This window comes from Ammodytes marinus, assembly GCF_949987685.1.
Source record: "Ammodytes marinus genome assembly, chromosome: 16".
Classification (NCBI taxonomy): domain Eukaryota; kingdom Metazoa; phylum Chordata; class Actinopteri; order Uranoscopiformes; family Ammodytidae; genus Ammodytes; species Ammodytes marinus.
The window spans coordinates 25,472,382-25,487,802 of NC_137220.1; the positions used below are offsets into that span (position 1 = coordinate 25,472,382).

General features: G+C 39.9%; 1 protein-coding gene across 1 annotated transcript in view; it reads right to left on the minus strand.

The window, feature by feature from the left end:
* LOC307263099 (ras-related protein Rab-26-like) overlaps nucleotides 1–15,421 on the minus strand; it is a gene marked incomplete at both ends in the record, with an annotated part of 52,430 nt that overhangs the window by 1,960 nt on the left and 35,049 nt on the right. The window contains one exon of the mRNA XM_080044153.1: nucleotides 3,111–3,176. Coding sequence (XP_079900279.1) covers nucleotides 3,111–3,176 — 66 coding nt within the window. The remainder of the gene's footprint in view (nucleotides 1–3,110; nucleotides 3,177–15,421) is intronic.

Here is a 15,421-nt window from a genome sequence, read left to right on the forward strand (position 1 = left end):
TCCAGGGCAGAGACATCTGCTCAGAGGGGGGATTGTGAATGGCAGTTTTTTATAAAAATCAAAGTGCAACACTGATATTTAGCCAATGGTCAGGTTTAAGATAGTGTCAGTGTGTGTATTGTGGCTGAAATGAACTCGGCTAAAGGACTTGTCAAAATACAATCAGGCAAATAGTCTGCAATGATCGTCTGACTGAGCTACACGTTGCTGTAGTTTCTTTCTAATGTGTGTCTCAACACTTTCTGAATTCCCTACAGTGTGGCCCACTTTTAAATGAAGACATGAATCTTTATTAACAGTCACAAATATTGACTTTAATTTTTCCTTTTAAATCAGCTGGGCACTGTGGTTTTTCAGGACACATGAATCAAACAGGAGTCAACAGTGAATTTTATCGGGGACCATTTGTTCACCATAATGAAGGAACATTTGCCCAGCAGGCATTGCTCAAAGATTGAATAGTTTTTGGACCACAGTGGAGGTCTAGGGCGCAAAAAGAATAAGCTAGATCCCACTTTGGATACACAGACACTAGGCTACATGCTTGCAAGGTAATTTCCCAGTTGATTTGATCATTTCATTAGCCTGGCATTCCCAGACATGCCACTAGGCGCTGGCAAATTAAATTTGCTGCGCCTGTTGGTCTGGACACTCTACGTTGAAGCTTTTTCAAGAAGACCAGAAATCCGGGCTCACGTTTCAATTGGTTCTATCTAATATGGGCGCGCCAGAGCCCTTTGTATGGTACTCTGGGGAGGACGTAACCGGATGAGGACAGTGACGTGCATGCAACGTCGAAGCCGTGATAGTAAACATCAAATATGGCTGCGGATATGTTGTGTGAGTTTGAGACTGCTTTGGCCTCGACCCTTTACGATTTGGAAGACGGCACTCAAATCTTTCATTAGCAAGTAAGTGGAATGTTCTGTTTTGCCGACCGACAACGGCAAAAGTTTAATTTAACAGTTTAACAGCTGCTCGCTAAACGAACGGGGCTTACGTCACCTTGTGCATCGCTCTGATTGGTTGTAGTGCTATCCAACTGCGTGCAGTGGCATTTGAAATGCACGAGTAGGAGCCGCCCCTTGAGTTGGAAATTACTATTGATCGTGGCCAGACCCTCTATCGTTCAAGATATCAGAGTCTGGATTTCCAGGCTATCATTTCATGGTATTTGAAAAAAAAAAAAAAATATATATATATACAGTCATATGAAAAAGTTTGGGAACCCCTCTCAGCCGGCATTATAATTGACTCTGCTTTCACAAAAAAAAAGATAAAAGTGGTATGTCTTTAATTTACCAGGAACAGCTAAGTACTGGGATGTTTTCCAAACAAAGATTTTTTGAAAAGCAGTATTTGGTTGTATGAAATAAAATAAAATGTGAAAAACTGGCTGTGCAAAAATATGGGTACCCTTGTGGTTTTGTTGATTTTAATGCCTGTAACAGCATGTAAAACTGATGACTTTAAATACACAGTTGGTTGGATTATGTTGTTAAGCCTTGAACCTCATATAATTGTCTGTTTAATCACGAGAAAATGTATTTTAGGTGCCTAAATGCAAGTTGCACTTCTCTTTGACTCTCTGCTGAAGTGAAACAGAATGGGATCATCAAAACAGCTCCCAAAAGATCTGAAAAACAAAGATTGTTCATTGTCATGGTTTAGGGGAAGGCTACAAGAAGCTTTCCCAAAGGTTTCAATTGTCAATTTCTACTGTAGGGAACGTTGTCAGGAAATGGAAGGACACAGGCATAGTGGCAGTTAAACCCAGGCATGGCAGACCAAGAAAAAAACAGGAGCGGCATAGGTGGAGGATTGTGAGAATGGTTGCACACAACCCACAGATCACCTCCAAAGACCTGCAAGAACATCTGGCTGCAGATTGTGTATCTGTACATCGTTCAACAATTCAGCGCAATTTGCACCAAAACATCTGCTTTTTATAAAGACCAAATAACTTAATTTTTGTCTCATCAGTCCAAAGCATTTTCTTCCAATATGAAGCTAGCTTGTCTAAATGAGCTTTTGCATACTCCATGCAACTGTATCTGTGGCGTGGGCGCAGAAAGGGCTTCCTTCTCATCACCCGGCCATACAGATGTTTTGGTGCAAATTGCACTGAATTGTAGAACCATGTACAGATACACAATCTGCAGCCAGATGTTCTTGCAGGTCTTTGGAGGTGATCTGTGGGTTGTCTGCAACCATTCTCACAATCCGCCGCATATGCCGCTCTTGTACTTTTCTTGGTCTGCTAGACCTGGGTTTAACTGCAACTGTGCCTGTGTCCTTCCATTCCCTGACAACGTTCCTTACAGTAGAAATTGACAATTGAAACCTTTGGGAAAGCTTCTTGTAGCCTTCCCCTAAACCATGACAATGAATAATCTTTGTTTTTAAGATCTTTTGGGAGCTGTTTTAATGATCCCATTCTGTCTCACTTCAGCAGAGAGTCAAAGAGAAGTGCAACTTGCATTTAGGCACCTAAAATACATTTTCTCATGATTAAACAGACAATTATATGAGATTCAAGGCTTAACAACATAATCCAACCAACTTTGCGTTTAAAGTCATCAGTTTTACATGCTGTTACAGGCATTAAAATCAACAAAACCACAAGGGTACCCATATTTTTGCACAGCCAGTTTTTCACATTTTATTTTATTTCATACAACCAAATACTGCTTTTCAAAAAATCTTTGTTTGGAAAACATCCCAGTACTTAGCTGTTCCTGGTAAATTAAAGACATACCACTTTTATCTTTTTTTTGTGAAAGCAGAGTCAATTATAATGCCGGCTGAGAGGGGTTCCCAAACTTTTTCATATGATTGTATTGTCAGACTTATCACACAAACTCATTGTGTCTTCCTTTATAGATCCCATAAAATAACTCTAAATAAAATAGTATTACATCTTTAAAAAAAATTAAGTCAGAAAATATACAGTATCTAATAATTATTTGATACTGTGTGCTGGAGACAAATTTCATACATATTGTATTGTATACAGTATTGAAGATTGATACACAGCTGTGGCGTGAATATTTTGTTTATACCACCCAGTCTCTACCTCACAGTCACAAATATTTCCCATAATGCCTTGCCTTGTTTCCAAGCAGCATGAGCACCACGTCCTGTTTGGCGTACTCATGGATCTCAGTCAACCAGGCCTGGCGACAAAACAGGAGAAAGAGACACGAGAGAGACAGAGAGAGAGAGAGAGAAGAGTATCTGTTAGACAAGCAAGAAGACATTATGGGTGGGAACACTTGAAAACGGAACAACCCGACATACGAGACAAGAAAGATTAAACGTTTAGTACACATAAAAAGGGGCTTCAGCAAAATAAAAAGTAAACACTCCTGGGACTCGACAAGGACGAAGCCTTGGCATTAAATCTAATAACAGGAATAAAGAGGAGGAGGAGAGCCAGGGCGATGGCAGCATTTAGAAGATGAATATGGGTCAGGGAAGAAAGTAAATGTGTCCAGATTGGATGGATGAAAAGCTAAGGCAAGGACAAAGAGATAAAAATGCAGGAAAAGACAGAACTAGTGAGATGAAGCGAGAGATACTGCAACTCATCATCATTTTAATCAACACTGTCTGTTCTAGTTTAACTACAGAATGTGCACAGGGGAACAGTGAAGGTTTACGATGGGGGAACAACTGATGGTGTGAGCTCTGACAGCACCTGAACAATCCATTCTACAGTTTCGTGAGCGTTTCATCAGCACAGGCACAAGACACCCGCGGACCCCCTCTTTGCTGAAATACTATACCTCATCTCAGCACTAAAGGCTTAATTGTCCCCTTCAGTGAATTACTCCACATTGGATTTTCAGACAGGCTTGCTGATCAATCCGCAGTAGTCCCTTCTCCTGAGCTGTATCCTCTCTGACAACTCCTCTGTAATTAATGCAATTCTGGCTACGGCAAGTGTGTTTGTAAAGGGATTTCAATAGGGTCACCTCCAGCCAAGGGTCATGGTTAAATAACAGGAGGTGAGCTAGAAAATGTGCCGACGCTTATGTGGATACTTGCGATTAAGGGAGAAAATATGCACGAGTCACTTTTCCTGTAGCATCATCATGAGGATGAAAGTTTGAATTTTCTCGAGGTTTGGTTTGTATTTATGTGAATATGAAAGAATAATAATGGTTATTTGACGATGGTGAAGAAAAGTAAACTGTGATAAAGTACCGTTCTGGAAACACAGGATGTTCCATAAATACACTTTATAAAAATAGCATTGTTTGCTGTTACAGGTCATTTATGATCATCAGAGGAAACATTAGACTGTTTCATCAACATTTAAAAGTTGCTCGTAGGAGTTTAAAACTGATTTTGGATATGGACATGGATATCTTCCCAGAAACATTAATTGTCCCCTTTGCTGCCAACAGCATTTCTCTCCAAGCGTTCTAAAACATTCTCCCAGCCTCTCTTATCCTTCAGCTATATGGTCAAACCATTCCACGTCCAAACTCTGGAGCTGTTAAACTTGACGCTTCACATCCAACAGAAAAATGCATGGCCTACGAGATATTATTCTTATTCTACAAGATAAGCATTATGAAACCATGCTCGCTCGCACGCACACACACACACACACACACACACACACACACACACACACACACACACACACACACACACACACACACACACACACACACACACACACACACACACACACACACACACACACACACACACACACACACACACACACACACACACACACACACACACACACACACACACACACACACACACACACACACACAATTTCCCTCTGCTACATTGCCATCATACTGCAAGCTCATGCAAGTCACTCACTTTCACAGAGGATGTTAAAAGGATTATTGCTCATAAGGGACAAGACAACATTTCATCCTAAATAAGTCTCTTATTTATTCATGTTATACTGTATATGTATTTACTACTGGAATAACATGACTATGACTAAAAAAAAACAGTCAGATATCATCAGTAACCCTAGCCATAGAAATGCACGTTCCCTTCATGTTTAATTTATTTAAAAAGTGTTTTAAGGAAGAAATAAACAATAAAACCACAGACAGGAAAGGAATATAGATGAAATTCAACTATTTACCAATACAGGGTTTAATTTAAAAGTGCGCAACACTGCTGCGAATAAAGGGACTTCTCAGGTTATCACTTCGTAGAACATTTAGCCAAAGTCTAATTGTTTTTGAGCGAGCTTTGTTGGCGTACACAGAACTTTTGTCCTTTATCCGATCGTGTAATTTATTGTGTTGCCTTGAAAATCAATGGTGAAACCAATTTGCGTTTGCATTAGCATTGTTGGACTTAATGAGGTCAGGGAGCTTATGTGGTTTGAGAAAAACCAGGCTTTGGCTGTGGAGGTTCTTTTACCGAGAAACATTTTGCATGTGGACAATTACTTGCTTCATGCATAATTCAACTTTCCAGTTGTTTAGCTGAGTCCGGTGCTTTCTCATTGCTAATCGTCTTTCTGTGCATCCTTTAAAAATAGCATTTGTATGCGGTCAACTGTACGGGTATTATTAGTTTTCTCCCAAGTTTGCAAACTTTCCTCTTCCCACAACGAGTCTAAGCAAAACTTTTCTTGACAGACAGCTTGAGTAGTTATATGCTGCAACTATACAGCCGATCAACCATAGCTTGTAATTAGATCATTCATGTGGTGACGGCTAGGTGCCATTCACCTAAGTGTATTTGGAATTGTGAGTTATCACTGCCCTCTGGTGGCCACAGTAAGAAACTGCAAGACTTTATTAAATGTTTAACTAACAAAAAAAAGAGTTAAATCAGTAGCATCATTATTAAGTTCAATATGTGCTCATTCTAAACTCACCTACTGTTATGCTGTGGAGACCAATCGCTGCATTCATTTTATTTTCGTACTAGCACCAAGGCAGACCATGAAACCATACAAGCACTTCAAGTAAATGCTTACAACACAACAAGTAGATTAAAACAAACACATCTAGCAGTATATTTAGAACAGCAGAGCTTGGAGGAGCAAAACAAAGTAAGTCAAATTCCCCTCAGTGGCAATGACTGGAAGGAATGGGGCTGAGTTCATATTTTATTCAAGACTAATACCAGCAGGATCTGTGGCCAACTCAGGGAGCCACAATGTAAATGTAAATGTGGAACGAGTGGTGATATATTTCTCTGCTCATAGCACTAGCAGAGCAAGTTCCCAAACAGTGAGGTAAAATCAAATGTGGCTAGAAGTTTGTTTGTAATGGTCAAACACATTTAGGACACCAGGTCGAATTGTATTTGCCCAGGTCCTGTATGAGTAACACCATCTAATGAGCTCGGATCTCAGTAGTCTTGAGCTCTGACTCATTCAAAAGTTAGTTGGAAAGTTTGTACAATGTTTTCAAGTAAACCTCTAAGTACATATGACCAAAGTAAGAACTCATTATGAATTGGCTTGCATACGCACTACTGAACACCCACACTGTGTAGAAGTAAGAGACATTAACAATGGCTGAGACTGATGCGACAGGAGGAGAGAAAAAAGGGCAGAGTTGTGACACAAAGACAGAGAGGATGCCAAAAAGGCAGCAAGATGGAGGGAAGGACGGTGACAGTGAAAGATAAGACAAAAACCAAAAAGATCTGTATCAGAGAGAGAGAGAGGAAGATAAAAGCCAGGCAGACAGCTGCAGGCGGCTGCATTGTGACACGAGCGAGACAAGTTGTCATTGGCATAGGAGGTAAGTGAGGGTATGTCTGAAAAAGAAGGGCTGTGTGTCCTACTAAAAGATACTAGCCATGTCATCTGATTGTATGGGAATACATGTATTTCTTTCTAAAGATGGTGTTTGATATTTTATAAACAGCCAAATGTGGAGATACTGTCAGGTATTCGTGAGGTAAGAGGACAGAGATAGTCAAGAGAGAAGGATCGAATAGAGAGGAGAGTATAATAAGTAAGTTAAATGCATGAGCGAGAAAGAGTCGGATAAATAGTGGAGCAGATAAGTGCTACAATCTTTCAATTTGTGATACAAGCGTGAAAATTGGCACGAGCAGTCTCCATGTGTCACTTGACAAGAAAATTGTCCGTGACAAAAGATGACGAATAAAATGTTTTAATGAAAAAAAAACCTAATACATTGCTATGAGAAACTTTCAAATTCACAATTTTAAATCTCTCAGACAATTATCTTGTCAAGTCCAGTGACCCATGGAGACTCATGCTCATGCCAATTTTCACGCTTTGTATCATCAACTGAAAGATTCTGTCGAAAATAAGCACTTAGCCGCTCCACTAAAAGGGAGGGCAGAAAGAACAGATGAAGCCAGAGAGGAGGAAGAGAGGGTGCAGATGTTGCGACGGACAAGTACAGTATCTCCGGATGAGATAGGGTTGTTAGATTTAGAGAGGGAGAGAGAGTAGGAGATAAAGTGATCGGATATATGGAATGGGGTGGAGTGGTAAATATGAGGTCAAGCTGGTTACCAGCTTTGTGAGTAGGTGGGGAAGTAGTGAGTGAGAGATGAAAAGAAGAAAGTAAAAGAAGTAAGTCAGATACATTTTCGTGTCACGTATGTCGCTTACTTAAAATATGAATTTCAGTGACGACACCATCTTTGTTTCCATATACTGTACACCAATTAACAGTGGGAAAATATCCACTGTTTAGTCACTGACAGAAAAGTATGCCTTCATTTGACTGTATACAGGTTCATTTTGCATCCTATTAAAACGTAGGTCATACTTTATTTGAATACAATAACCAAACTGAGTGAAATTCTCCAAAGTAGTCCTGGAGTGTCTTTGAGTCCCACCCTGACCTTCCCTGTCGCACTTTTGTCTACGCAGATTTACAATGGGTGACGAGGCTATTCTCTGCCAAGCTTTGATCAGAGCATTACACCAACAGACAGAGGGGAGAGGTGTTGCTTCCAACCCAGGGAAGAAAAGTAGGACTTCTCCCCAGAGAGGAGGTTTAAGCTCCGCGAGACGGCTGAGCTAAATGGAGTGACACTGTGTCCACTTGAATGGTTTAAGTGTTGTCTTATTGGCTTGTGCAAAGCTGGTCAAACAGTATGTGAAATGAGACATTATCATAGCATGCATGTATACAGTATCTTGGCTGCATCAATGGTCATTGAATTTCTTTTAGAGAGAAAATTCGATAAGTTAAACTTAACCCTGTGACCAACTTTTTTTTACATGAGATTTTAAGGACCTAGGATTCATAGGATTCAGTTTAGGATTGTTTCGTTCATGTGATACTTATGTTTTCCTGCTTCCCTTTTCCCCTGTTTCTAATTTGAATTTTACAGGGAACGTAACACTTCAAAACCAGGGTTTGTAATGTTTGCATTAGCATTTGAACATCGGCAGTTATGGAGGTAGACCTACTTTATGCGCGTTTTCTTCTTACTATATTATAGTCACACACAGTAATGCTGATAAAAAAAACACACATCCGTAATAATGTCCCCAGTGTTATACATCAATGCCTTGTAAGCTGATTTCTGTGGCCTGACATCAAAGAGAAAAGCTTTTATTTTTATGGAAGAGCAGCAGATGTAATAGGCTTTGAAACTGTCTATATGAGTGTAAGTGAGAGGTGTTAAGAGGACCTATCCTCACTTCTCTGTATCATCTTCATGCTTTTGTGCTGTAGAAACTGAACATAAGCACTGATCCCAAACCTGCTATGTGTCTCTTTCAGTCGGTGATAACTTTACATTGTTTTGAGGAGCGTTAAATAAACCCAATAAAAAAGGCTAAGGATAAAGTAGGACATTGGCAGGCAGTGTCTGCTGTCAAAAGGTATGTCCTGTTCGTGAGACTTTCGCTACATCAAACCTGAATTTTTTTAAATGTGATTAATAAAACAAATGTTCAGATGAAAAATATTTCAAATGAATAAAATGTTTGCTTTGCTATGAGGAAAAACGTATCCTTGGTCTTTCTCTATTCATGTCCCTTCTTCAGATATACATGTGATTCAGTTTGGCCCCTCCGAGCAAACTGCAAATGACAAAGAGTGTGCAGGTTGTCAAAATATTTTTTTTCTTTTTACTGTTGAACTTGGATGAAGGTCTTTTTCTTTGGAGCAAAACCTAGACAAAAGAAAATACTGCAAGCAATATTCTTAAATAAACCTGCCAAGCTGTCAACCTTGTCAGTGGATTTTCTACTGCTACGAAATTATGCATATGATGGAAGAAAATCAATAATTTAAGGTTTTCAATATGCTATGAAGGAAGAGAACGGAGCGGGCAAAATGTCAAGTGCCAGCTTAATGGAGATTCAGTGGGAACAGGCTGAAAGGTCTCAAAGCTGAAAGACAAATAACAGAAATCATTAACCTGCCATTGTGTCACTTTGCTCTGTTTTTATTAGAATAAATTGATCCATACACTATCTAACCTCATATTTTGCAGGAATTGTATATACAGAAGTTGCCCTGTTAGGTGTGTGCCACTTTTTGAGATAGTGCACACAGATACAGTCCTAAGTATCATGATATCCTGCGTACTGTGTGTCAGGGGGTTGCAAGGCTCCGTGCCTTCCTGTCAATCCAGCTGATAATCTTGACAATTGTCCTGTCAGCCCTTGTAAACACAATTCCTCTCTTTGAAATGTGCTTTTTCTTTGGTCTGAAGGAGAGTCTATTATTCTCCTATACTTGAAAGTTAATTCCTTGTATCTCTGGACAAAGTTATTTTGAATTTAAAATTTTAAGTTCACAGGCAGTGATAAAAAAAGTACATTAATTTTTTTTGCAAAATTCAGTCCAAATTAGATAGAAAATCTCAACATTTGTCTTTTAGCGGATAAATTATACCAAAACTAAGAACATTGTGAAAATAGGTTGTTCATATCTATGATATATTTGCCCGTTTTTCTCTTTCCTTACCAATTCTGCGATATGAAAAAAAAAAGATTACTATTAGGGGTACGAATTTTGTGGAACTTTTTTTTCTGGCCCTCTAAAGCCAGCTAAGAGTCTAGAGCCAAGCTAGCAGCTTTGCAAGTCTGTAGGCTTAATTGGCACAACCTAACGTCACAATGTTAATATGCTAAAAGTGACAACGCTTATATGTTAACCCACCTAGTTTAGCGTGTAACCATGCAAACATTTGCACAACACACAAACCAAAGCTAAGGTTGATTGTAATGTCATTCCCAAAGATAACCAATTCATCAATGTGTGATATTTACTGCTGAATTAAGGATACAGAGCAACTTGCATATGGGTTGGGTTCAGGTTTCTGTTATCCACTCAAATTCAATTTGTTTTTGTCATGTTCAGATTTCCATTTTTAACTATTCATATTTTTATTACAGAGGCCACTTACTCTGCTACTCGTATGTAGCCTACAATTGAAATCGCTTTTCAAACAAAAAAACTATGAGACCCTTTCTGTCTGTGTGATAAAAGGATTGTAGGACTGTGATGACAAAACCAGAGTATACCAGAGTATACCGCGACAAAAGCAATGACGCCTCCGCATTTGTTCGCGCCAGCTGGAGATAAAGCACTCTAAAAAAGACAAAGGAGAGAGTGACAGAAAAATACAGAGCTTCTGTATACATGTTGGCTTTTGGGCTTGGTGTTTCTGTGAAGACAGACAGTATTTGTCTTTCACCCTATTTGACTTGTAAGCAAAAAGCCAAAGCGTATCTCAGTGCACAAAAGTACGACAGGGAAGAAGAGTAAGGGAGCTGTAATATCAGGAAACAGACGGCCATACCATATAAAAGTTTACAGAACCGGGTTTAAGACGCTTAGCTTCCCTGACCCTGTAGGGCTATGGTTGTTCTAAGAACAGAAACATTATACAGAAACAGACAAACAATACAGGCGAGGATTGGATGACTCATTTTGTGGCACTCAGATTGTGTGATACGAGTTTGTTTTTGGGGGGACAACATCAAAGTGTTGTCCCCCTCCGGTTATGGGACATTGCTCAAAAAACCTTTTTGGTCTTTGTTTCACAACAGCTTATCTATGCAGTAAAACATTTTTACGGATATTAAATACAACACTCTGTACCCAAGGCTAATACAGAACATTGTTTTTCATCAATCTGGCCTCATAAATGGGCAGAGAGAGATGAAATGGAGAGACAAACTCTCTATCCTTGAATATTTCTTAGTCACATAAACAACTATCACCATCAGTTTATACACAAATATCAGGGTATCAGGAGTGCAAACAAAAATAACCTAGTACAGGCAAGTCCTTCTTGGATACTTTTTGATAGACTATTGTAGACTTGCAGTTGAAAAAGTTGGAGGGGCAGTGGAGCACTTCAGTCGATGATAAAGCTGTCTTTGAGTTTTCTCAAAAAGTTGCTGGTGCTTTTTGATGATGAAAGAAGCGATAGAAAGAGAATCCTCAAATAATACCGTCTCTCTGATTGGCTTTGACCTTTGTCAGCTCCCTCACAGGTTAAAGGAGCTTCTTCTTCTGCAAGGCACATTCATGGTGAGCATGCAAAAGTTCAATGTTGTGTTACAAAGAGCAGATGATTGAGAGTAGAAGGCCAACTAATTTTTTTTAAAAACTCAGCAACATAGGGGGGCCTTTCTTGAGCTATACAAGAAAACCAAACAATGCGCAACAGAAGACATAGAAGGGCAGGATTCAGCATTGTGTCACACATTCTTAAGTTATTTCCATAGAGGTAATCAAACACTAGTTATTCGTATTCCTTCCTTCTGGAAAATGTAACTGATCTAACAACAAACTAATCTTTACTCAGCTTACTGTTTTTGATGACAGTAAAGTGACAAAACAGATGGGCCATTTTCCCTTCCAAGACTTGGCCTCTGCAGAGCTACGTTTGACTGGCTGCATCATATGTGACGTATATCTACAGTCAAGGCCAGGCATCTAATATACTGAGGCAATTGAGCTGATACACTTAAAATGCTCAAGGCTGGAGACTAAATTATAGGTGATGTGTGAGTGAAAAGGTAATAATCAAAGATTGCTGCATCTCATGCCCTCACCTAAAACTTGTAGACTTATCCACAAGACGTTTTTTTCTGCCTCAAGCACTTGCTTGAAGCTATTCACTTCTAAAGTGTCTGAATCTCTCCACTGATTATACATGAATGTGATTTGAATTCATCTTACTGCACTGTTCACCTGACAGTTTCTCTCATCACCGTCTGGAGCGGTGGGGCCATGACATTATGAGGTAGGCTGGCAGCAATTTCACCTGAACCCAAGCAGAGACCGAGAGAGGAATGGAAGTTCACATGAGTGTCTCATCTCTCTCTTTGCTTTTATTGGGTTTTGTACAATCAAGCAGACAGAGAGACAGACAGACAGACAGACAGACAGACAGACAGACAGACAGACAGACAGACAGACAATTCAATAAGAAACATTTTATTATAATTAAAGATCCAGGTTACAGCTATCGAACCGCACAGTCAATGTGAAACACAAGGTTTTATGAGATTGCATCACTTGGATCAGTGCATGAGCATTGATTGATTCTAATGGCTTTCTAATGTTTTTTTTGTCTTCCATTAAAGGTGCAATCAGCTTGTTGATATTTGAACTGAGCACCAAAACAAACACACCCCTCCCTTCCTGCTCCATCAGAGGCTCCGACGCACTTTGCCTTGGAAACAGCAGTTGCACAGAGCTGTATATCTTTCCAGTCATTTCAAAATCCTAATCCTGTTACCATAGCTGAACGCTCCACTATCCCATTATATCTCCACCCATGAAGAGGTGTTTTTTTTAAAGAACGAATCAGTGAAGCCCGGAAGTGAGGCGGGTAGCACAAACAGCTGACAACAGTATCGCATCGCTAGCCATTGTTTTAATGTGTTTGTTTGTTTCGTTCAGCGAGTACTCACATGCATCAACCCTTGTTGACTGCTCGACACCATGCTCGACACTCTCTGCTAAAAATGGTGCTCTTTATGGTCCATAAATATAAATATGTATTTACATCTATGTTTATGGTCTAGAGAGCCGTCCCATCATTTCCGGCTTCCGTATTTTTTTGGGCCACAGTACAGATTAGCGCCGCCTGCTGTTATGGAGACATTACGTCCTGCGTCCTGATTGTTTTTTTTTAACCACCCAAACATGTGTCCCATCTGTGATGCAATAAAAAATATTTGAAATTTTCATATCGTCTCATACCTTCTCCTGACAGGAAAAAGTACACGTCTTGATATTTGAAAAAAATTATGAATTTGATGTTTGTGTGTCTCTTGCCAACATCGCAAGCATTCCCATAGCTTTGACAGATGGCATGAGAAGATGAGAGCTTTTTCTCCCCAGAGTAACCCAGATAAATGATTTGCAGCAGAGGACCTAATGGACACTTACAGTCTCCCTGAAGAACTGCTTTCTTACATGGAGACATTCATTACATTACTAAATTGCTTGGGAAATTCTACTAAAAATGGCCTACACCAACAAATCCTTTCCACTGCATTGTAAATACATAATTGATTCATGGAGTGGACCATATTGGACTACATGAAAAAAAAGTACACTTATCTGGATACACATTTACTACCGCTGATATTTCAGATGAAGCATGTCAGAAGTTACCAAGATGAAGACTTTTGAGCGATTAATTCTCTATTTCTCTCTCAGATGATGGACGTTAATGCCTGGATTTCCTAAATGTCCCCATGCTGAGGAGACAATACTACACTAGGGGTTTGAGGGGTGGCAGAGGACGTGAGAATGATTTGCCACTCTCATTTCTCCACTCTCTCCGTCAGAGCAGCATTCATCACCATTAGCGTTCAATTAACATGAGTTAGTGCTCGTTAAGGCCGCAGGTGTCGCCGCCAGTGTTTTCTCCTCCACACAGTGAGAGACATTGACTGAGTGTGAGAGAGAGAAAGAGAGACGGAGGGATGTGGAGAGGACTAAAGGAAGGAGGAAAGGCTGAGCAGGGCAGGGACAGAGACCTGTCAATATGTGTCATCCAAGATTACCCCCAAATGTATCTCTGGACAATTTTAAAAACTGTAAGATGACAACAAAGCAAAGAGACTAAATTAATTGACTTTAAGAGGTCGGGAAAGGTAAGGGAGATGTTTACTATCCATTTTATTTACTTTAATTTCTGATAGTATTTTCAATGATTTAGTCCAATCTCTCTCTGCAGTGGCGGACTCAGACTGTTTGAAGGGCAGGGGCGAAAAAATTAAAAGGGCACCATGTGGACACACAGTGGCGTTTGTAACTCGATGGTGTTTTGTTCCCCCAGCGGAGCCTTAAAGGCAGCGCTGCCTGGAAGGCCCCGTTCGGGGCACCTGTTACATCTCCATGTAGCACTTACTTGTGGCACTTTGTAGTTTGGTTTATTTGCAGCTATAGTACTGACGTGATTCTTGTTGTTCTGAGTTTGTACCTTCATTGTTGAATGCACTTAATGGAAGTTGCTTTGGATAAAAGCGTCAGCTAAATAGAATGTAATGTAACGAAACACCAAACACTGTGTTTGTAGATGTTAAAAAAAAACTGTTGGGCTCATACAATTAAAAGTGGGGTCAGGGGCCCCCCCCCCATAAAAAAATGTGCTTCAAAGACACTGTTTCCCCTAATTCTAGCGACTTTATAAACACTAAAATGAGTTGTTCACATCATTGTGCACTTTCACATTTTAGCCTAAGAAGGGAGGATGCCTTGCTGCTTTCATCTTTACTAACATTTAAGTAAATTAGACTGGAGAAAAATCAATGTGCCGCTACCATACAGTCTTTGACCGCTGACAGCCAGCTACGGAAATATTGAAGGAAGTTTTCCTTCATGTTGAGATGATAGCTGACTATTATCGTCTCTCTTGCATGAAATGACCTACACTTGAATGAGGGCCGGATCTTGACATTCAAAAAATGTATATACATTTTAAATGGATTATGCAAACTGAAAATATTAAGTTTTTCTAACTTGGCATCTAATTGCTCTTTTCCACTATGGATACGGACGGACATACTCTTAATCCGCTTTTTGCTTTGTTATCCAGTAGAGATTTAAATACCACTCGATGTAGCTGTTTGTCATAGCGACGCCACATGAAAGCAACGCCTCTTTCGCATTCCCCGTTCGTCGGCTACCAAAGAGAGGAACGTCTGCACCTCATTAGAGTACCGCAACATATCTTTTCGGTTTGCCGTATTCTTGCTCCAGAGGGCTCATCATCATCATTTAAGCCTATTGTATGGAGGCGCAACCTAGGGCACTCAATAATTTTTGTTCACATGTAAAGGGCAGCCAATAAGGCACTTTCTCTCATTTTCACCACCATAGAGGGCAATTTAGCAACACTTTTTCAACCAGATGGGGAGAAGGACACTAGAAGGACCAGAAGGGCACTATTAGGGCACTAGAAGGACCAGACGGCCAGAAGGGCACTAGAAATGCAC